Source organism: Pseudophryne corroboree, chromosome 9 (assembly GCF_028390025.1).
Source record: "Pseudophryne corroboree isolate aPseCor3 chromosome 9, aPseCor3.hap2, whole genome shotgun sequence".
Taxonomy (NCBI): Eukaryota; Metazoa; Chordata; class Amphibia; order Anura; family Myobatrachidae; genus Pseudophryne; species Pseudophryne corroboree.
Genome location: NC_086452.1, coordinates 394,828,143 through 394,851,605, shown reverse-complemented (window position 1 = coordinate 394,851,605; position 23,463 = coordinate 394,828,143). Strand labels below are relative to the sequence as shown.

General features: G+C 47.0%; 1 protein-coding gene across 2 annotated transcripts in view; it reads left to right on the top strand.

Annotated features, from left to right (window-relative positions):
- ARHGEF3 (Rho guanine nucleotide exchange factor 3) overlaps window positions 1-23,463 on the top strand; it is a 612,175-nt gene that overhangs the window by 298,099 nt on the left and 290,613 nt on the right. The window contains exon 1 of one of the 2 annotated variants that reach the window (XM_063940849.1): window positions 2,293-2,368. The exons of the other annotated variant lie outside the window; for it this stretch is intronic. Coding sequence (XP_063796919.1) covers window positions 2,336-2,368 — 33 coding nt within the window. The 5' untranslated portion in view covers window positions 2,293-2,335. Of the gene's footprint in view, window positions 1-2,292; window positions 2,369-23,463 lie in introns of those variants that run through there. 2 annotated transcript variants of the gene reach the window in all.

The following is a 23,463-nucleotide window of genomic DNA, read 5'->3' as shown; positions in this document are numbered from 1 at the left end:
TGCTTGTGGCGTCCAATCATAAAATATGTGGACAAACAGAAGTGAATCCTGTCCCTCACCACATAACTGACCCTAAGGATGGCATATAAACACAACTTACTTCATTTCATATTTTCTTCTGAATTTCTCAATAAGAACATTTTGACTTAGGGGTGCCATGAAAAAAATACTGATACTCCAGGGTGTTGTGATTCAAAAGATAAAATTGGGAACCGCACTGACCTATAGGCTCTGTTCCTGATAAGAACATCTGCACGAAGGAGACGGTGGGGTTCTGGAAAGGGTTAGAGGCAGCTACCAGTAGTTAGACCAGTGCTTGTTAGGTGATATGTAAAGCCATCCACTTATCTGTCTCATAGCATATTGCACATCTAACTGAACCCAACTCCCTGGAGCATCAAAGGGCATCAACCAGCCCACATGTAGTGGTCTCTGATGACTGATTCTCTTATCTCGGACATTAGCCACAGCCCTGGAGATTGAGATATGACAGCTCTCAGCAGCATGCTCTATCAGCAGCAGTCCTGTCCTTGTGAGCTGCGCAAGGTGTAATGTGTCTTCCCCAGAAAGTGCTCTTTACAAACCACACATATAGGGGTATATTTACTAAGATTCGTAATTTCCGAAAATAGGTCAATGATGGGAACTTTCTGCTCAGCGGTGACGTCACTTTAGGTCAACCGCAGGGCAGAAAGTTCCCATCATTGGTTACAATGTAGCGCATAGGCGCTACATTGTAACACTGCCGCGTGCTGCCTGTCAGTGAGGACAGCAGCACACAGCTGATCAGGAGAGTGCTACAACGTGGCACTCCCTGATTGGCTGAAGAAACCCACTTAGCCAGAAGGCAAAGTGGGTTTCTGGCATTCGTGGAAAGGTGACCCATGTGCAAACATGGGTCACCTTTCAGTTCGTGGTCGGGCAGCCGTTTTTTTGTTTTATTCAAGTACGTGGATTATCCCTGGATTTGCCGAGGAGCCTGGACCACTGGATCTGGTGAGTAGAATTTCTTCAACAGGTACCCCTTGGATTCTACTGGAGAAGAGGACCGACCTGCGTGGGAACATAAGGTAAGTATGTATGTATGTATGTGTGTATGTATGTAATAAAATTATACTTTCACGGTGTGTGTGTCTTGTGTTTTTTTGGGTATTTTTTTAGTGGTAGTACTACAGGTACCAGCGGGCCCGTTTTTCCGCCGCATGCTGGTACTTGTGGTTCTCCAAGTACAAGCATGCGGGGGAGGCTTGCTGGGACTTGTAGTACTGCTACTAAAAACAATATCTTTTATTTTACAACAAAGGCTATCAGCCCTCCCATCCGCAGCCCATTGGATGGGGGGGGACAGCCTCGGGCTTCACCCCTGGCCCTTGGGTGGCTGGGGGGGGGGACCCCTTGATTGAAGGGGTCCCCACTCCCCCAGGGTACCCCGGCCAGGGGTGACTAGTTGGATTTTTGATGCCACGGCCGCAGGGCGCTGTATAAAAGTGACCCCCGGCTGTGGCATTATCTGTCCAGCTAGTGGAGCCCGGTGCTGGTTTTAAAAATACGGGGGACCCCTACTCTTTTTGTCCCCCATATTTTTGGGACCAGGACCAGGCGCAGAGCCCGATGCTGGTTGCTTAAATATGGGGGAACCCCTGTCATTTTTTTCCCCATATTTCTGCAACCAGGATCGGCTCAAAGAGCCCGAGGCTGGTTATGCTTAGGAGGGGGGACCCCACGCAATTTTTTTTGGCAAAAAAAAGCACTTTCCAACCCCTTCCCACTGATATACATGCACGGATCTCATGGATCCCTGCATGCATCTCAAATCACGAATAAAAAAAGCAGGTCTGTTTTTTTTTAGGACTTTTTTACGAATTGTAATTTTTCACGGCAGTGTTTTGGGTTTTTTTGCTTTGCACTTCTTAGTAAATGACCGAGATTCATACTTAAACAGGCGTAATTTGACCGATGGTGTATTCATTCGTAATTTTTTACCTGAACTAGAAAAAAATTACGAATGCCCTCATCACTGCCGTGATTAGTGTTTAGTAAATGACCGAGATTGACCGAGATGACACTTTGATGAAAAAACGGCATCTCGGTCAAAATCGGGAGCTTAGTAAATATACCCCATAGTGTGTGAACGGTTTGAATGATACATTTCTGATAGTAAAAGATAGTCGCTTCCTGCCCTGCTCTTCAGGCGAATCACTGGGAGGGGTTAGCAAGGCAGCTGGAAGGAAACTGCAGCTGTATTGTAAACTCTGCAGCCTCCTGATACTCTTACTGTGCTCCCAGACAGTGAGCTGATTAAATATCTGTGTGGAATTACATCTCATGCAGCCTCATGGTGTGGTGCTGCTGTTTTGTGCATCATCAGGTGAGCGCACTCTATTGTTGTACATTACAAGTCACCTCATTTATGCAGTAGGATAATATCACTTCATAGATTTATTCCTTATATTGACATATACATCCAAAGCATATTAACCACTTATTGCTTATTGCTCTCCAAACATCTGTACATTGTCTCATTTTCCCCATTATCTTATGTCCTATAGCAAACTATTTCTCATTATCTGAATCCAAGCAAGTTGATTATGTTCATATAAGTGATATGATTTGATTGCTGCAGTCTATTGCCAGGTGTAATTGTAACACTTACTGTACATGCATATAACATTACACTTAAATATATTGTATACATGCATATAACATCACACTTCTATATATTGTATACATGCATAGAACATTACACTTGTATATATTGTATACATGCACATAAAATGTGTTGTTTGTGTTATTTACATACTTGTATCCGCATTATGCCGTAAATTTTTATATATATATATATATATATATATATATATATATATAAAGTTTTTTTACAGCTCCTCCACAGATATCCTTTTCGTTTCTTCCTTTCATGTACTTAACAGGAAATATGTACAACAATTACACACACATGGAGTTTTAAGAATACACCATTTCCTTTATGTGCAACAACTTGTAATTAAGCCTGATTTATAAAGGTAATCACTTAATACAACTTGTTACTATAGTGTTGATTATAACGGCATTTTGTTGATTTTTTTAAATATTTGTTTAAGATATGTTGCCATAGCGTGTATAACTTTTTGTTGAAGACTAAGAGTTCCTGCTGAGTAAGGATTATGCCCATTTGGTTAATGTCAAGTATGCAAATTTGTACTGTACACACCCACAAAGGTGTACGCCAACGTCAGTATGCAGATGTGGCCTTTATGATTGGAGAAGTGGAACGGGGGAGGGAGAGCACCTGCAAACTAAGACCATGTACTGTAAGGGGGTGTTAGTGTAACGGCAAATTGAGGCAGACCCGCACAGAGGCTCACTTACCCCTTCCAGTAGTTGTCTCACTTGTGGATGCCTGAGTACTAGTATTAATGATGACGACGGTTGGCAGCACTAGCTAGTTGCTTCTGATTGGCTGATTGTGGATTTACCTCTGAACTTGCTGGGGGTGCTTTTTCCATTAATCTACATCAACCTCAATGATTATATTTTCGCAACAGGTCATGCTTTGAGGATTTCTGTCCGTGGAAGCAGGTGGGACAATTACTGACGCAGCAAAATTAATTATCTCACCTTTGCATGATTAAAGAAATCCACAAAGCATGACCTGTAGGCAGTACTTAAGAATTGGACTTGAGAACCACTGATCTACATTATTATTATTATTACAGTTTTATATTATGATTTTATAGGCGTATTTTACAGTGGAATGTTTTTGTGGGATTAGTACGGAAGCCAGCGGACGGGATCCTGATGGTCGAAATACCGACGTCAGGATCCTGATTACAAAGAAGCCGACAAGGGTGAGTAAGGGGAGCTATACCCTCTCCCCTACCCCTCTAACCCTAACCCTACCTACCCGCTGCCTAACCCTAACATTCCCCCCCATCAGTGCCTAAACCTAACCTCCCATCCCTGCTGCCTAAACCTAACCCCCGATCCCTCCCCCCTCCCCGGGCTGCAGCCGAACGCAAACCCCCCCCCTGTGGAAGGACAATTATAGCTGCACTTGGGAAGGAAAATTATATCTGTTATGTTATATTATATTTTTATTAAAGTCATACCTAATAGCTAAGACGTTCTTCGCTATCAAAAGAAATTTTAAACTTGACTAAAGCTTATAACCTGGTTGGGTGCAAGTGAATCTGATATATGCCAGACTTAAACCTAGCACATGTTCTATTGGTGTAGAACTTTATGCATTAGTTGTCTCCAGGCATGCAAACAAAATACTCTATTTTACCTATGTTTGATTTGATCAGTATTATTTAGAAATGCAAATGTGTCCAACTTGGCATCAAGCCCCTAAAAGCCTTTTCACATGTGCAAAAACCCTGAATTTTTCATATGCTGGGTTCTTTTTTTACGCTTAAATTTAACTGTTGGTCCAGGACTGTTCCAGGTACTCTGCAGTCTGAAAGGTGCGACATGGGTTATCTGACCCAGGTGCTCATGGGTGATCAGTGCAATGCAATAATCAGCCATCACCCACTTTTCATGACTCATCTTTGTGATTTTGTAAAAAAAATAAAAAAATCCAATTCTAATGACATACAGTCATACAATATTTCACAGAGCTGACATGGGTGCAGTGTGAAAGGTGACGACCAGGGTAGTAGAGAGACTAGCTCGGCCCAGGTACTTTTCAGGGTGTGTGGTGTAATCACAGAAGGCGTGGCCATACCCCCTTACAAAAAAATACAGAAAAAAATAGTGTTTTTATGTGCTCCCTGGCCACACTGCAGCCCAGCACACAGCAGCAGGCTGAATAGAAGAGCTGCTGCAGAGAAGGGAGGGGGAAAGGGGGACCTGGGCCCCTCCATGAGACCTGGGCCCAGGTAATTAGTACCCCTTCCCCCCTCAAAGCCCCTGGCGATGACCCGGGAGTAGCCCGGGTCCGAGGTACATTGTAAAAGGGTATGAAGCTGTAACACAGGTCGAAACCGTGTTCAGTAATCCTGACTGGACCTGAGATTTAGGTGTGAAATGGTAATTTAAATTTATGAAAAAAATATTGTGACTTTTAACCTTTTCATCCTGCTTAACGACTAGCACATGGGGCCTGATTTATGCTTGTAAGTAAAGCAAAATAAGAAAGCAGCTGGACAAAACTATGTTATTTTTTCTGTGCAGGGTAAATACTGGCTGCCTTTGCATGTAGCCCACACGTTAGGCAGCTTTATCATTACACTGCAATTTAGATTTCAGTTTGAACACAACCCACCCAAATCTAAACCTCTCTGCACATGTCACATCTGCCCCACCTGTGGGATGCGGTCATGTGACCAGCGCTCGGGATCCCCGCGGTCACCTTGCCGATGCAAGAATCCCGAGCAATCAAAATGCCGGCAGACAGAATGCCGACCCACATGGACTATTCCCACTCATGGGTGTCCACGACGGTATCCGGTTGCTAGATAGACAGTGTCTAGTTAGACAGTCAATAGATAGACACCATATGTTAGACAGACATTAGGTCGACAGGGTCAGAAGGTCGACTGAGTCAAAAGGTCGACATGAAAAAGGTAGACAGTACAAAAGGTTGACAGGGTCAAAAGGTCGACAGGGTCAAAAGGTCTACATGAAAATGGTCGACATAAAAAGATAGACAAATTTTTGTTTAAATTTAACATGTTTTTGGACTATTTCATACCTTCTCTATCCATGTCGGCATAGAGTTGGTTATAAACCTTGTGGCGAGCCACCGTGCCCGAAGCGTGGCGAGCCCCGCGAGGGTATGCCTTTCTACAATTGGGGTCCCAGATGACAAAACTATCCACACAAACCACAAAAATTAAAAAAACATGGTGTCTACCTTTTTTATGTTGACCATTTTCATGTCGACATTTTGACCCTCTCGACCTTTTAACCCTGTCGACCTTTTGTACTGTCTACCTTTTTCATGTCGACCATTTGACCCTGTCGACCTTTTGACCCTGTCAATCTAATGTCTGTCTAACATATGGTGTCTATCTATTGACTGTCTAACTAGACACTGTCTATCTTTTATACCACACCCGTCCACGACACCCATAGAGTGGGAATAGAACCTGGGGTAAGTACAGCGATCCACCGATTGTTGCACTTTCCCCCCTCCCCGCCGGCATTCTGCTGCCGGGATCCCAGGGTCGGTATGCTGACAGCCGGGATCCAGAGCGTTTCAGTCTCCCAGCCCCAACCCCCACCTGCAGTGCAACATGGTTTTGCCCAGTTACTTGCTTTTTTGCTTTACTTACAGACATGAATCAGTCCCACGGTGCATTCTGCTCAGCTTTCATGTAGTTGGTGTATTTATAAAAGTAAGCAATCAGTGTAAATCCTATTACTAAATATGGTTAAGTTTTCATTTAGTTTTAGAAAAATGTTCAATAAAATATGAGTAGTCTGCACAAAAAACGATATTCATCTGCATATTGGGGGTAATTCTGAGTTGATCGCAGCAGGATTTTTGTTAGCAGTTGGGCAAAACCATGTGCACTGCAGGGGAGGCAGATATGACATGTGCAGAGAGAGTTAGATTTGGGTGGGTTATTTTGTTTCTGTGCAGGGTAAATACTGGCTGCTTTATTTTTACACTGCAATTTAGATTGCAGATTGAGCACACCACACCCAAATCTAACTCTCTCTGCACATGTTATATCTGCCTCCCCTGCAGTGCACATGGTTTTGCCCAACTGCTAACGAAAATCCTGCTGCGATCAACTCAGAATTACCCCCATTGTACTAATATAAGTAGGATCTCAAGCTAGTTCTAGTATGCTGTAATCAGTGCCATCCAATCACATTTTGCTTCCATTAGTCTAACTAGCTCTAGAATGATCAACAGTAATACCTGATTGGGTTATATAATATATTATGCGGTGTGCACTTAGAGGCTCATTCCGAGTTGATCGCACGTAGCAACTTTTTGCTGCTTATGCGATCAACTAGACGTCGCCTATGGGGGAGTGTATTTTAGCATAGCAGGGCTGTGATTGCTTGTGCAGCCCTGCTATGCTAAAAAAGTTCCCTGCAAAACAAGACCAGGGTCAGACTTACTTACCCTGTGCGACGGATCCAGCGACGAAGGTCCCGGATTTGACGTCAGACATCCGCCCTCCAAACGCCTGGACATGCCTGTGTTCGCCTCACCACGCCTGGAAAATGGTAAGTTGTCGCTGGGCAATGACGCGCGTGTGCAATGCATCCGCCGCGCATGCGCATTTCCGACCCGTTCGCACCACAGCGATGAACCGCTGCGTGCGAACGGGTCGGAATAAACCCCTTAGTAGGATTACCGTTGTTGTTGGTTTTTTTTCTTTTTGGAATAAAGCAGTTTTTAGGCCTAATCCTCATTCCTCTCATTAACTTGTCAAGGTTCTAGTTATATTAAATAGTGTTGCACTCAGTAATCTGGCATTGAGAAAAATAACCGGATATATACTCCCCTTCAACCTTGGGTCACTTTCCAGTATGATGTCTCGACACCTGTAATATGAAATGTAAATTAACAATCTGCCATGAGACTTGACAGTAAGACAAACTCTGGATCTTGTGCTTATATTTCCCTGTTTTGGTTAAATCTTACACCCTTTTTTTCGACACAGCTGTGTTTAGTGTAGGAATTATGAGATCACAAAAAAATTTCAGCAATGATCTAAACTCTGTAAAGAGAACAATGTCTCATAAGCAGTGGGTAAGCAATAAATTGTCTATTTTATGTCAAAGTTACTGTGTGCATAGATCACTATAAAAGTAAGGGAAGCTTCCATTGTGTTATAAATAATGTTTATTTATATAGTACTTTCCTCCAAGGGGTCTAATTCAGTTAGCCGCGAGGAGGTGAGTTGCCGTTGCAGTAACATGGAAAAGTTGGCAACAGCACCTCATCTTACTGCGCTGAGGTACGTGTATGCTGCCCTGCTTTGGTAGCAAGTACAAGCTGGATGCCTTGAACACAGGTGTAACAGAAGTGCTCTATGTACACTAGGTATGTTCAATGCTTATAATGAGTGAAAATGCACACTGGAATGTATGTGCATTCTGTAGGCTGTAAATGATAATGCACAGTGATGTTGGATGTGCACTCTGCAGACTGTGAATGGCAATGAATGCTAATATTGGATGTGCGTTCTGCAGGCTGTGAACGGTAATGCACGCTAATATTGCATATGTACTCTGGTAATGCACAGTGATACAGGAAATGCTTTCTGCATTTTGAGTGGGAATGCACATTGATTTTAGATGGAATAGTGCTTTGCACTGTGCGGAATGCTGGAAGCAACTGGAGACTGGAGCATGAAGATAGGAGTCAGAAGACTCTGGAACACTGTTGTGCACAAAGGAGTATGCACTGGACAGTAATAAGCAAGGAATCGGCAAGCAAATCTGCTGACAATTGAGCCAGGAACAGGTAAGGTACAAGTTGCACTGGCAAAGAGCAGGTGCAACTGAGGGATTTAAATAGGACGTTCTAATCAGTCATTGGTGGCTCAAGTAATGTGGAAACTAGCTCCTCATCCATTGCATAAACCTGGAGTCAGCTAATCAATCCAAATGGCAGCGTAGGCTTCAGGAGAAACACCAAATACTCAGATAAAAAAAAAAAACTTGACACAGCTTGTTTATATTTACTGTTCTGCCCATACGCAAATATATGATTATACTTTGAGAAGATGCAAAGCTACATAGCTTTCAATGAGTGCAGAGCTGGACTGGCCAGCCCAAACCAGGAAATCTCCCGGTGGACCCCTGTGCTTCAGAGCTCTACCCTCTACCATGAGGGGGTAGGGCCCAACTGTCCACAAATTATTGAAGTGCAGTGACCAAGGGAACCGTCGCTATTCTGCGCTGTCACGAAAATTAAGAGGAGTGGAGTTTGATGTCATTGCCTGCCATCACTGATATCAGGAGGATGGGAGGCCTCTGAGAAAGGCTGCCGTATATCGAGAGAAAGGTAGGAGTGGGTGGGGGTGGCGGATCCAGAAGGAGAATCTTTAGAGAAGGCGACCCTGAGGCAAGAGGCCATATAAGCACAAGGAAGGCAAACACATCTAGGTTAGTCCTAACAATATATATAGTACATGGTGGGCAGCCTCTCCAAAGATGTACTTGTTTCAGTGCAAACAGTAACAGTGAAAAAATAAGAATTTACTCACCGGTAATTCTATTTCTCGTAGTCCGTAGTGGATGCTGGGAACTCCGTAAGGACCATGGGGAATAGACGGGCTCCGCAGGAGACTGGGCACTCTAAAAGAAAGATTAGGTACTATCTGGTGTGCACTGGCTCCTCCCTCTATGCCCCTCCTCCAGACCTCAGTTAAGGAAACTGTGCCCGGAAGAGCTGACACAACAAGGAAAGGATTTGGAATCCAGGGTAAGACTCATACCAGCCACACCAATCACACCGTACAACTCGTGATAACCATACCCAGTTAACAGTATGAACAACAACTGAGCCTCAGTAACAGATGGCTCATAACAATAACCCTTTAGTTAAGCAATAACTATATACATGTATTGCAGAGAGTCCGCACTTAGGACGGGCGCCCAGCATCCACTACGGACTACGAGAAATAGAATTACCGGTGAGTAAATTCTTATTTTCTCTAACGTCCTAGTGGATGCTGGGGACTCCGTCAGGACCATGGGGAATAGCGGCTCCGCAGGAGACAGGGCACAAAAGCAAGCTTTTAGGATCACATGGTGTGTACTGGCTCCTCCCCCTATGACCCTCCTCCAAGCCTCAGTTAGGTTTTTGTGCCCGTCCGAGCAGGGTGCAATCTAGGTGGCTCTCTTAAAGAGTTGCTTAGAAAAAGTTTTTAAGTTCTTTATTTTCAGTGAGTCCTGCTGGCAACAGGCTCACTGCATCGAGGGACTTAGGGGAGAGAAGTGAACTCACCTGCGTGCAGGATGGATTGGCTTCTTAGGCTACTGGACACCATTAGCTCCAGAGGGAGTCGGAACACAGGTCTCGCCCTGGGGTTCGTCCCGGAGCCGCGCCGCCGACCCCCCTTGCAGATGCTGAAGATTGAAGAGGTCCGGAACCAGGCGGCAGAAGACTTTCAGTCTTCATCAGGTAGCGCACAGCACTGCAGCTGTGCGCCATTGTTGTCAGCACACTTCACACAGCGGTCACGGAGGGTGCAGGGCGCTGGGGGGGGCGCCCTGGGCAGCAATGTATAATACCTGTATGGCGAAAAATACATCACATATAGCCCTTGAGGCTATATGGATGTATTTAACCCCTGCCAGATATCACAAACTCCGGAGAAGAAGCCCGCCGAAAAGGGGGCGGGGCCTATTCTCCTCAGCACACAGCGCCATTTTCCCTCACAGAAATGCTGGTGGGAAGGCTCCCATGCTCTCCCCTGCACTGCACTACAGAAACAGGGTTAAAACAGAGAGGGGGGGCACTGATTTGGCGATATGAATATATATTAAATGCTATAAGGGAGGAACACTTATATAAAGGTTGTCCCTATATAATTATAGCGTTTTGGTGTGTGCTGACAAACTCTCCCTCTGTCTCCCCAAAGGGCTAGTGGGTCCTGTCCTCTATCAGAGCATTCCCTATGTGTGTGCTGTATGTCGGTACGTGTGTGTCGACATGTATGAGGAAAATGTTGGTGAGGAGGCGGAGCAAATTGCCTGTAATGGTGATGTCACTCTCTAGGGAGTCGACACCGGAATGGATGGCTTATTTATGGAATTACGTGATAATGTCAACACGCTGCAAGCCGGTTGACGACATGAGACGGCCGGCGAACAAATTAGTACCTGCCCAGGCGTCTCAAACACTGTCAGGGGCTGTAAAACGCCCATTTACCTCAGTCGGTCGACACAGACCCAGACACGGACACTGATTTCAGTGTCGACGGTGAAGAAACAAACGTATTTTCCTTTAGGGCCACACGTTAAGGGCAATGAAGGAGGTGTTACATATTTCTGATACTACAAGTACCACAAAAAAGGGTATTATGTGGGATGTGAAAAAACTACCTGTAGTTTTTCCTGAATCAGATAAATTAAATGAAGTGCGTGATGATGCGTGGGTTTCCCCCGATAAAAAATTATTGGCGGTATACCCTTTCCCGCCAGAAGTTAGGGCGCGTTGGGAAACACCCCTTAGGGTGGATAAGGCGCTCACATGCTTATCAGAACAAGTGGCGGTACCATCTACAGATAGGGCCGTACTTAAGGAGCCAGCTGATAGGAGGCTGGATAATATCCTAAAAAGTATACACACACATGCTGGTGTTATACTGCGACCAGCGATCGCCTCAGCCTGGATGTGCAGAGCTGAGGTGGCTTGGTCGGATTCCCTGACTAAAAATATTGATACCCTTGACAGGGACAGTATTTTATTGACTATAGAGCATTTAAAGGATGCATTTCTATATATGCGAGATGCGCAGAGGGATATTTGCACTCTGGCATCAAGAGTAAATGCGATGTCCATATCTGCAAGAAGATGTTTATGGACACGACAGTGGTCAGGTGATGCAGATTCCAAACGGCACAAAGATGTATTGCCGTATAAAGGGGAGGAGTTATTTGGGGTCGGTCCATGGGACCTGGTGGTCACGGCAACTGCTGGAAAATCCACCGTTTTTTACCCTAAGTCACATCTCTGCAGAAAAAGACACCGTCTTTTCAGCCTCAGTCCTTTCGTCCCTATAAGAGTCATATCTGCCCAGGGATAGAGGAAAGGGAAGAAGACTGCAGCAGGCAGCCCATTCCCAGGAACAGAAGCCCTCCAACGCTTCTACCAAGTTCTCAGCATGACGCTGGGACCGTACAGGACCCCTGGATCCTACAAGTAGTATCCAAGGGGTACAGATTGGAATGTCGAGACGTTTCCCCCTCGCTGGTTCCTGTAGTCTGCTGTACCAATGTCTCCCTCCGACAGGGAGGCAGTATTGAAAACAATTCACAAGCTGTATTCCCAGCAGGTGATAATCAAAGTACCCCTCCTACAACAAGGAAAGGGGTATTAGTCCACACTATATGGTGGTACTGAAGCCAGAAGGCTAGGTGAGACCTATTCTAAATCTGAAATATTTGAACACTTACAAAAGTTCAAATCCAGATGGAGTCACTCAGAGCAGTGATAGCGAACCGGGAAGAAGGGGACTATATGGTGTCCCGGGACATCAGGGATGCTTACCTCCATGTCCCAAAAAATTTGCCTTTCTCACCGAGGGTACCTCAGGTTCGTGGTACAGAACTGTCACTATCAGTTTCAGACGATGCCGTTGGATTGTCCAAGGCACCCCGGGTCCTTACCAAGGTAATGACCGAAATGAGGATTCGTCTTCAAAGAAAATGGACGACTTCCTGATAAGAACAAGGTCCAGAGAACAGTTGGAGGTCGGAGTAGCACTATCTCAAGTAGTTCTACGACAACACGGGTGGATTCTAAATATTCCAAAACCGCAGTTGTTCCGACGACACGTCTGCTGGTCCTAGGGATGATTCTGGACACAGTCCAGAAAAAGGTGTTTCTCCCAGAGGAGAAAGCCAGGGAGTTATCCGAGCTAATCGGGATCCTCCTAAAACCAGGAAAAGTGTCAGTGCATCATTGCACAAGAGTCCTGGTAAAAATGGTGGCTTATTACGAAGCGATTCCATTCGGCAGATTTCACGCAAGAACTCTTCAGTGGGATCTGCTGGACAAATGGTCCGGATCGCATCTTCAGATGCATCAGCGGATAACCCTATATCCAAGGACAAGGGTGTCTCTCCTGTGGTGATTACAGAGTGCTCATCTTCTAGAGGGCCGCAGATTCGGCATTCAGGATTGGGTGCTGGTGACCACGGAGGCCAGCCTGAGAGGCTGGAGAGCAGTCACACAGGGAAAAAATTTCCAGGGAGTGTGATCAAGTCTGGAGAATTCTCTCCACATAAATATACTGGAGCTAAGAGCAAATTTATAATGCTCTAAACTTAGCAAGACCTCTGCTTCAAGGTCAGCCGGTATTGATCCAGTGGGATAACATCACGGCAGTCGCCCACGTAAACAGAAAGGGCGGCACAAGAAGCAGGAGGGCAGTGGCAAAACTGCAAGGATTTTTCGCTAGGCGGAAAATCATGTGATAGCACTGTCAGCAGTGTTCATTCCGGGAGTGGACGACTGGGAAGCAGACTTCCTCAGCAGGCACGACCTCCACCCGGGAGAGTGGGAACTTCATCGGGAAGTTTTCCGCATGATTGTGAACCGTTGGGAAAGACCAAAGGTGGACATGATGGCATCCCGCCCGAACAAAAAACGGGACAGGTATTGCGCCAGGTCGCGAGACCTTCAGGCGATAGCTGTGGATGTCCTGGTAACACCGCGGGTGTAACAGTCGGTGTATGTGTTCCCTCCTCTGCTTCTCATAACCAAGGTATTGAGAATTATAAGACGTAGAGGAGTAAGAACTGTACTCGTGACTCCGGATTGGCCAAGAGGGACTTGGTACCCGGAATTTCAAGAGATGCTCACAGAGGACTAATGGCCTCGGGAGCTAAGAAGGGACTTGCTTCAGCAAGTACCATGTCTGTTCCAAGACTTACCGCGGCTGCGTTTGACGGCATGGCGGTTGAACGCCGGATCCTAAGGGAAAAGGCATTCCGGAAGAGGTCATACCTACCCTGGTCAAAGCCAGGAAGGAGGTGACCGCACAACGTTATCACCACATGTGGTGAAAATATGTTGCGTGGGTGAGGCCAGGAAGGCCCCACGAAGAAATTTCAACTAGGTCGATTTCTGCACTTCCTGCAAACAGGAGTGTCTATGAGCCTCAAATTGGGGTCCATTAAGGTTCAAGTTTCGGCCCTGTAGATTTTCTTCCAGAAAGAATTGGCTTCAGTTCCTGAAGTCCAGACATTTGTCAAGGGAGTATTGCATATACAGCCCCTTTTGTGCCTCCAGTGGCACCGTGGGATCTCAACGTAGTGTTGGGATTCCTCAAATCATATTGGTTTGAACCGCTCAAATCTGTGGATTTGAAATATCTCACATGGAAAGTGACCATGCTGTTGGCCCTGGCCTCGGCCAGGCGAGTGTTAGAATTGGCGGCTTTGTCTTACAAAAGCCCATATTTGATTTTCCATTCGGACAGGGCAGAACTGCGGACTCGTCCCCAGTTTCTTCCTAAGGTGGTGTCAGCGTTTCACCTGAAACAACCTATTGTGGTGCCTGCGGCTACTAGGGACTTGGAGGACTCCAAGTTGCTAGACGTTGTCAGGGCCCTGAAAATATATATATATATATAATTCCAAACGGCTGGAGTCAGAAAGTCTGACTTGCTGTTTATATTGTATGCACCCAAAAAGCTGGGTGCTCCTGCTTCTAAGCAGACTATTGCTCGTTGGATTTGTAGTACAATTCAGCTTGCACATTCTGTGGCAGGCCTGCCACAGCCAAAATCTGTAAATGCCCATTCCACAAGGAAGGTGGGCTCATCTTGGGCGGCTGTCCGAAGGGTCTCGGCTTTACAACTTTGCCGAGCAGCTACGTGGTCAGGGGGGAACACGTTTGTAAAATTCTACAAATTTGATACCCTGGCTGAGGAGGACCTGGAGTTCTCTCATTCGGTGCTGCAGAGTCATCCGCACTCTCCCGCCCGTTTGGGAGCTTTGGTATAATCCCCATGGTCCTGACGGAGTCCCCAGCATCCACTAGGACGTTAGAGAAAATAAGATTTTACTTACCGATAAATCTATTTCTCATAGTCCGTAGTGGATGCTGGGCGCCCATCCCAAGTGCGGATTGTCTGCATTACTTGTACATAGTTATTGTTACAAAAATCGGGTTATTATTGTTGTGAGCCATCTTTTTTTAGAGGCTACTTCTTTGTTATCATACTGTTAACTGGGTTCAGATCACAAGTTGTACGGTGTGATTGGTGTGGCTGGTATGAGTCTTACCCGGGATTCAAGATCCTTCCTTATTGTGTACGCTCGTCCGGGCACAGTACCTAACTGAGGCTTGGAGGAGGGTCATAGGGGGAGGAGCCAGTACACACCATGTGATCCTAAAAGCTTGCTTTTGTGCCCTGTCTCCTGCGGAGCCGCTATTCCCCATGGTCCTGACGGAGTCCCCAGCATCCACTACGGACTATGAGAAATAGATTTATCGGTAAGTAAAATCTTATTTTCTCTGACGTCCTAGTGGATGCTGGGAACTCCGTAAGGACCATGGGGATTATACCAAAGCTCCCAAACGGGCGGGAGAGTGCGGATGACTCTGCAGCACCGAGTGAGCAAAGGCAAGGTCCTCCTCAGCCAGGGTATCAAACTTGTAGAACTTAGCAAATGTGTTTGAACCCGACCAAGTAGCAGCTCGGCAAAGCTGTAAAGCCGAGACCCCTCGGGCAGTCGCCCAAGAAGAGCCCACCTTCCTTGTGGAATGGGCTTTCACTGATTTAGGATGCGGCAATCCTGCCGCAGAATGAGCTTGCTGAATCGTGTTACAGATCCAGCGCGCAATAGATTGCTTTGAAGCAGGAGCACCCAGCTTGTTGGGTGCATGCAGGATAAACAGCGAGTCAGTTTTCCTGACTCCAGCCGTCCTGGCTACATAGATTTTCAAAGCCCTGACTACATCTAGTAACTTGGAGTCCTCCAAGTCCCGAGTAGCCGCAGGCACCACAATAGGTTGTTTCAAATGAAACGCTGATACCACCTTAGGGAGAAATTGGGGACGGGTCCTCAATTCCATATGGAAGATCAGATAAGGGCTTTTACAAGACAAAGCCGCCAATTCTGACACACGCCTAGCTGAAGCTAAGGGCAATAGCATGACCACTTTCCACGTGAGATATTTTAGCTCCACGGTCTTAAGTGGCTCAAACCAGTGGGATTTCAGGAAACCCAACACAACGTTAAGATCCCAAGGTGCCACTGGAGGCACAAAAGGGGGCTGAATATGTAGCACTCCCTTAACAAACGTCTGAACTTCAGGCAGTGAAGCCAGTTCTTTTTGAAAGAAAATAGATAGGGCCGAAATCTGGACCTTTATGGATCCTAATTTTAGGCCCATAGTCACTCCTGACTGTAGGAAGTGCAGGAATCGACCCAGCTGGAATTCCTCTGTAGGGGCCTTCCTGGCCTCACACCAAGCAACATATTTTCGCCATATACGGTGATAATGTTGTGCTGTCACGTCTTTCCTAGCTTTTATCAGCGTAGGAATCACTTAATCTGGAATGCCCTTTTCCGTTAGGATCCGGCGTTCAACCGCCATGCCGTCAAACGCAGCCGCGGTAAGTCTTGGAACAGACAGGGCCCCTGCTGTAACAGGTCCTGTCTGAGAGGCAGAGGCCATGGTTCCTCTGAGATCATTTCTTGTAGTTCTGGGTACCAAGTTCTTCTTGGCCAATCCGGAACGATGAGTATAGTTCTTACTCCTCTCTTTCTTACTATCCTCAGTACCTTGGGTATGAGAGGAAGAGGAGGGAACACATAAACCGACTGGTACACCCACGGTGTCACTAGTGCGTCCACAGCTATCGCCTGAGGGTCCCTTGACCTGGCGCAATATTTTTTAAGCTTTTTGTTGAGGCGGGACGCCATCATGTCCACCTGTGGCCGTTCCCAAAGGTTTACAATCTGCGTGAAGACTTCTGGATGAAGTCCCCACTCTCCCGGGTGTAGGTCGTGCCTGCTGAGGAAGTCTGCTTCCCAGTTGTCCACTCCCGGAATGAACACTGCTGACAGTGCTAGCACGTGATTTTCCGCCCATCGGAGAATCCTTGTGGCTTCTGCCATCGCCATCCTGCTTCTTGTGCCGCCCTGTCGGTTTACATGGGCGACCGCCGTGATGTTGTCTGATTGAATCAGCACTGGTTGATTCTGAAGCAGGGGCTCTGCATGACTCAGGGCGTTGTAAATGGCCCTTAGTTCCAGTATATTTATGTGTAGTGAAGTCTCCTGACTTGACCACAGTCCCTGGAAGTTCCTTCCCTGAGTTACTGCCCCCCATCCTCGGAGGCTTGCATCCGTGGTCACCAGGACCCAGTCCTGTATGCCGAATCTGCGGCCCTCGAGAAGATGAGCACTCTGCAGCCACCACAGCAGAGACACCCTGGCCCTTGGGGACAGGGTGATCAACCGATGCATCTGAAGATGCGATCCGGACCATTTGTCTAACAGATCCCACTGAAAGATCCTTGCATGGAACCTGCCGAAGGGAATTGCTTCGTATGAAGCCACCATCTTTCCCAGGACTCGCATGCAGTGATGCACCGACACCTGTTTTGGTTTCAGGAGGTCCCTGACCAGAGATGACAATTCCTGGGCCTTCTCCACCGGGAGAAACACCTTCTTCTGTTCTGTGTCCAGAATCATGCCCAGGAAGAGCAGACGCGTCGCAGGAATCAGCTGCGACTTTGGGATATTCAGAATCCAGCCGTGCTGTAGCAACACTTCCCGAGAAAGTGCTACGCTGACTAACAACTGCTCTCTGGACCTCGCCTTTATAAGGAGATCGTCCAAGTACGGGATAATTCTAACTCCCTTCTTCCGAAGGAGTATCATCATTTCGCCCATTACCTTGGTAAATACTCTCGGTGCCGTGGACAGACCAAACGGCAACGTCTGGAATTGGTAATGACAATCCTGTACCACAAACCGGAGGTACTCCTGGTGAGGTGGGTAAACGGGAACATGCAAGTAAGCATCCTTGATGTCCAGCGACACCATAAAATCCCCCTCTTCCAGGCCTGCAATAACCGCCATGAGCGATTCCATTTTGAACTTGAACTTCCTTATATAAGTGTTCAAGGATTTTAAATTTAGAATGGGTCTCACCGAACCGTCTGGTTTCGGTACCACAAACATTGTGGAGTAGTAACCCCGTCCCTGTTGAAGGAGGGGAACCTTGATTATCACCTGCTGGGGGTACAGCTTGTGAATTGCCACCAGTACTACCTCCCTTTCCCTGGGAGCAGCTGGCGAGGCTGATTTGAGGTAACGGTGAGGGGGAGTCGCCTCGAACTCCAGCTTGTATCCCTGAGATACAATTTGAACAGCCCAGAGATCCACTTGTGAGCGAACCCACTGGTTGCTGAAGTTTCGGAGACGCGCCCCCACCGCACCCGGCTCCGCCTGTGGAGCCCCAGCGTCATGCGGTGAACTTAGAGGAAGCGGGGGAGGATTTTTGTTCCTGGAAACTGGTTGCCTGGTGCAGCTTCTTTCCTCTACCCCTGCCTCTGGGCAGAAAGGATGCGCCTCTGATCCGCTTGCCTTTCTGAGGCCGAAAGGACTGTACATGATAATACGGTGCTTTCTTAGGCTGTGAGGGAACCTGAGGTAAAAAAGTTGACTTCCCGGCTGTTGCCGTGGATACGAGGTCCGAGAGACCGTCCCCAAACAATTCCTCACCCTTATAAGGCAAAACCTCCATGTGTCTTTTAGAATCAGCATCACCTGTCCACTGCCGAGTCCATAATACTCTCCTGGCAGAAATGGACATTGCATTAATTCTAGATGCCAGCAGGCAAATGTCCCTCTGTGCATCCCGCATATATAAGACGACGTCTTTTATATGTTCTATGGTTAGCAAAATAGTATCCCTGTCGAGGGAATCAATGTTGTCTGACAGGGTATCAGACCATGCGGCTGCAGCACTACACATCCATGCTGAAGCAATAGCAGGTCTCAGTATAGTACCTGAGTGTGTATACACAGACTTCAGGATAGCTTACTGCTTTCTATCCGCAGGCTCCTTTAAGGCGGCCGTATCCTGAGACGGCAGTGCCACCTTTTTTGATAAGCGTGTGAGCGCTTTGTCCACCCTAGTGGATGTTTCCCAACGTAACCTATCCGTTGGCGGGAAAGGGTACGCCATCAGTAACCTCTTAGAAATCACTAGTTTCTTATCGGGGGAACTCCACGCTTCCTCACACAATTCATTTAATTAATCGGATGGGGGAAAAGTCACTGGCTGCTTTTTCTCCCCAAACATAATACCCTTCTTGGTAGTAACCGGGTTAACATCAGAAATGTGCAATACATTTTTCATTGCAGTAATCATGCATTGGATGGCTTTAGTAGACTGTGCATTTGTCTCATCCTCATTTACACTGGAGCCAGACTCCGTGTCGACATCTGTGTCTACCATCTGAGCTAGCGGGCGTTTATGAGCCCCTGATGGCCTCTGAGACGCCTGGGCAGGCGCGGGTTGAGATCCCGGCTGTCCCAAGGCTGCTGCGTCATCGAACCTTTTATGTAAGGAGTTGACACTGTCTGTTAAGACCTTCCACATATCCATCCAATCCGGTGTCGGCCCCGTCGGGGGCGACACCACACTTATCTGCCCTTGCTCCGCCTCCACGTAACCCTCCTCATCAAACATGTCGACACAGCCGTACCGACACACCGCACACACACAGGGAATGCTCTGACTGAGGACAGGACCCCACAAAGTCCTTTGGGGAGACAGAGAGAGAGTATGCCAGCACACACCACAGCACTATATAACACAGGGATTTTTACTATAATGAGTGATTTTTCCCAATAGCTGCTTAATATATATTATTTGCGCCTAAATTTATGTGCCCCCCCTCTCTTTTTTACCCTTCTTGTATCAGGAATACTGCAGGGGAGAGCCTGGGGAGCTGCTTCCAGCGGAACTGTGAAGGAAAAATGGCGCTGGTGTGCTGAGGAAGAAGGCCCCGCCCCCTCAGCGGCGGGCTTCTCCCTGCAGTTTCTGACTGAAAAATGGCGGAGGTTTTACACATATACAGTCACAGACTGTATTATGTGTATTTTTATGCCAAAAGGTATTTTATTGCTGCCCAGGGCGCCCCCCCCCAGCGCCCTGCACCCTACAGTGACCGGAGTGTGTGGTGTGCAGTGGGAGCAATGGCTCACAGCTGCAGTGCTGTGCGCTACCTTAATGAAGACCGGAGTCTTCTGCCGCCGATTTCATCTCCTTCTCTTCTGTCTTCTGGCTCTGCAAGGGGGACGGCGGCGCGGCTCCGGGAACGGACGATCGAGGTCAGGCCCTGTGTTCGAACCCTCTGGAGCTAATGGTGTCCAGTAGCCTAAGAAGCACAAGCTAGCTGCACGCAGGTAGGTTTGCTTCTCTCCCCTCAGTCCCACGTAGCAGTGAGTCTGTTGCCAGCAGATCTCACTGAAAATAAAAAACCTAACAAATACTTTCTTTTCTAGCAAGCTCAGGAGAGCCCACTAGGTGCATCCAGCTCTGGCCGGGCACAGATTCTAACTGAGGTCCGGAGGAGGGGCATAGAGGGAGGAGCCAGTGCACACCAGATAGTACCTAATCTTTCTTTTAGAGTGCCCAGTCTCCTTTGGAGCCCGTCTATTCCCCATGGTCCTTACGGAGTTCCCAGCATCCACTAGGACGTCAGAGAAAGCAAATATAGGTATTGCCCACAGTGTACATAAAATAAAATTAAGACAATATAATTTTGCATACTGCGCCTTTTGACCATGATGTATTTGTGTTTCTCCTTGTTACTTTGTAAAATGTTTATTAAAAGGTTATTCAAATAAAAATAAAAAAATACATATTGGGTGCATTACAGGGGAAAATAACGTATAAACAATACATTGGAATACATGAGACCCAGTAGGTGAGACGGGCGATTTGTGCATACTACGCTGCGACGTAACAATTACGTAGAAACTGACAGAAGGTTCAGGCTAATGTTGCTGTTTGAGGCATGGTCCTAATTGCTGTTGGGTCCCAACCTAGTCCATAAAATTGTGTCTGAATTGTGTCTTGCTCAGCAGAAGCTTACAGGATGGGCTAATGACCCCTTTATGGGGCATTTAGCAGTTGCAGTCATGCAACAGGCAGTAGTGAAATGCAGATGTTGGGCTGCAGCCTGACGAATGGTAGCCAGGAGAGCAGACTGTTGACTTTATCCACGTGGCCAGGAGCATGAGCCAGGCTGCAGTGGGTTCTGGACCGTGTAGTCTCCCATGGGTAATCCTCCGGTTTGAGTGAGAGGCTAGCAAACCTCAGGGGCTGTGTTTCCGGCATGCAGACTGCAGAAGGTGGAAGTAGTTGCCACTCTGGTATAGTTGTGGGCTGTGTAGAAGTCACGATCAGGGCTGGCTGGCATGGATGCTGGAAGTCTTTTCTTTCTGCTGCTGGTTCTACACCAGTGGAGAATTGGGGAGAGTTTCTCCACAAGTCGGTAGGGTGGGCAAACCACAAGTACTTCTCTGCGGTGAGCATAGGCCATAAGTAGTAGTTCCGGTGCACCATTAATTCACATGATGCAAGGTTCAGCTGAGCCCACAACAAAGGAACTCGTCTGGCAGATGGACACCTTTGCTGGTAGAATGCAGTGCCACAAGGTGAGCTAGGCTCCAAGATCCTGCTGCCTAGACAGCAACAACCACAGTCCATGGGAAACTCCGGTAAAGCAGCCTGATAGGTAGAGATTCTGGGACAGGTCTCGCATGGCACAAAAAGATCCACTTCAGGAGCTGTGTGGAGTATAATTATCAAGGGGCAACTGTAGAGGACAGGGCTGTTGTCGGGGCAAGTTTATCCTGATATACAGTATATGCATTAGCTAGCATATGTGGAGAAGACTGTCATCACCATGTCCAGTCGGGACACCATCTTTGATAATATGGTGAAATAACTAAATACAGTATAACAACTATCAGAAAGTGATAAATATGCTGCGTTTACTGAATTGCACACTTCATGCTCCTCATAATGTGATAAGGTAGGGCTGATCGAAATACTGTAGGCCTATAAAGCAAGTAAAACCTAGGACCAAGCAGGACTGTAACAGAGACAGGTAACGTGCAGTCTTTTAGTATCATACCAAGTACAGGGCCCTAGGACTACCTTGGAACCCAAGCCTTCCAAACGGCACATCCACAATCCCAACATGGCACCTGATTCAGGACTCAACGTATATAGGTCACCTGTCACAAATACGGATGGCCTGTAGAGATTGACAGTTTGCAACCGTTTGGGGTGGACAGCGATGGCCTTCGTTTCCTATAACAGAGGTGTGTTGCCTCCCTTTTGGGAGGAGTGCTGAGGGCAGGATCTCCATTGGAAGACAGAGATTTCCTGGCCTCTTTGTAGGAGTTTTAGAGGCCGACTTGCATGACCCCATAGGTCACGAGCTGGTTGATGTTGTCGCAGAGCGGCAGAGTGATCCAATTCTGCATTCCAGGACGCAGCACTTGATCACAAAAGCATGCAGGAGACATCTACTTATACCGGACACCTCCTGCTGCATTACCATATCTGTGCATCGCTGCTGCTTCAAAGTAAGCTGCAGCAATGCTCACTCCAACCTTATCTGGATCAGGCACATGGTGTGGTCCCACTTCATCTATGACAGAGACACAAAAGTCACAGTGTGGCATGGCCACATACCCACCTCTGTACCAGATCCTGTCATTTATCATATCTGCCCTGGGTTGTGAAACTATGCAGCCCGCCATTCTGAAGGTTAAGCTCTTTTTTTCTTTTAGTTTGGTCCAACAAGGACCTTCAGTGGTCAAAAGATGAAGACCTTTGAAATGTCATGGTTTTTCAACTGAATTCTGCAGTGTTTAATGTAATCTCATTAGTGGATTGTTTTGTATAAACCTGGAATGTGTTTTATCCCTTTGTATAATGCTTCAGTGAAAAATAAACTTGACTGTATTAGGAACACTTTGGCAATCATTCTGTTTAATGCCTTTCAAGAGTTTAAATGGGACTTGATACATGATTTGTTTACCTGTTTCCTGTGTTCTCTATGTAATAGCAAAATAATCTGCATGCTCCCTCTGCCTAGGAGAGAGTATGGATATAGAGAATCGGTGTGCATTATATGAAGCAGCTCTGACTTAACCCGAGAATAGGACAGCAGACAACATACTGTACATAATTATGCACCCATCCGATCTATAACTGTTCTGCGTCACCGCTCCCTGAGGCTGACTGTGTGGAGGAAGCAAAGATATTGTATACAGCACAAGCTGTTTCTATACTGTTTCCCAGGCACAGGAAACATGGAGTAACTATTTTTATTTCTGTTTATCAGCAGACCCTTGATAACTGGAACATATTTGGATTTTGATTATTTCAAAACACAAACATACAGTTTATGATGTACTCCACTCAGGGCCGGTTCTAGCCCTTGTGGCGCCCCGGGCGGAAAATAGGGGCGTGGCTTCATACAGGGGCATGGTCAGTTACGCCCCCTGTAGAGTTGTGCCCCCATTTGTGCCCCCAGTAGCGCCATTTGTGCCCCCAGTAGCGCCATTTGTGTCCCCAGTAGCGCCGCTTAAAAAAAAAAAAAGGATACTTACAATCCCTGCTTCCGAGTCCCGGCCGTTGCAGACCTCCTCCGCCGCCGCCGCCGCTCCTCTCGTTGGATCTATGGGAGAGACGTCATGACGTCTCTCCCATAGCACAGCATAGACACTAGAGGTCAATCATGACCCCTAGCGTCTGTGCCAGTC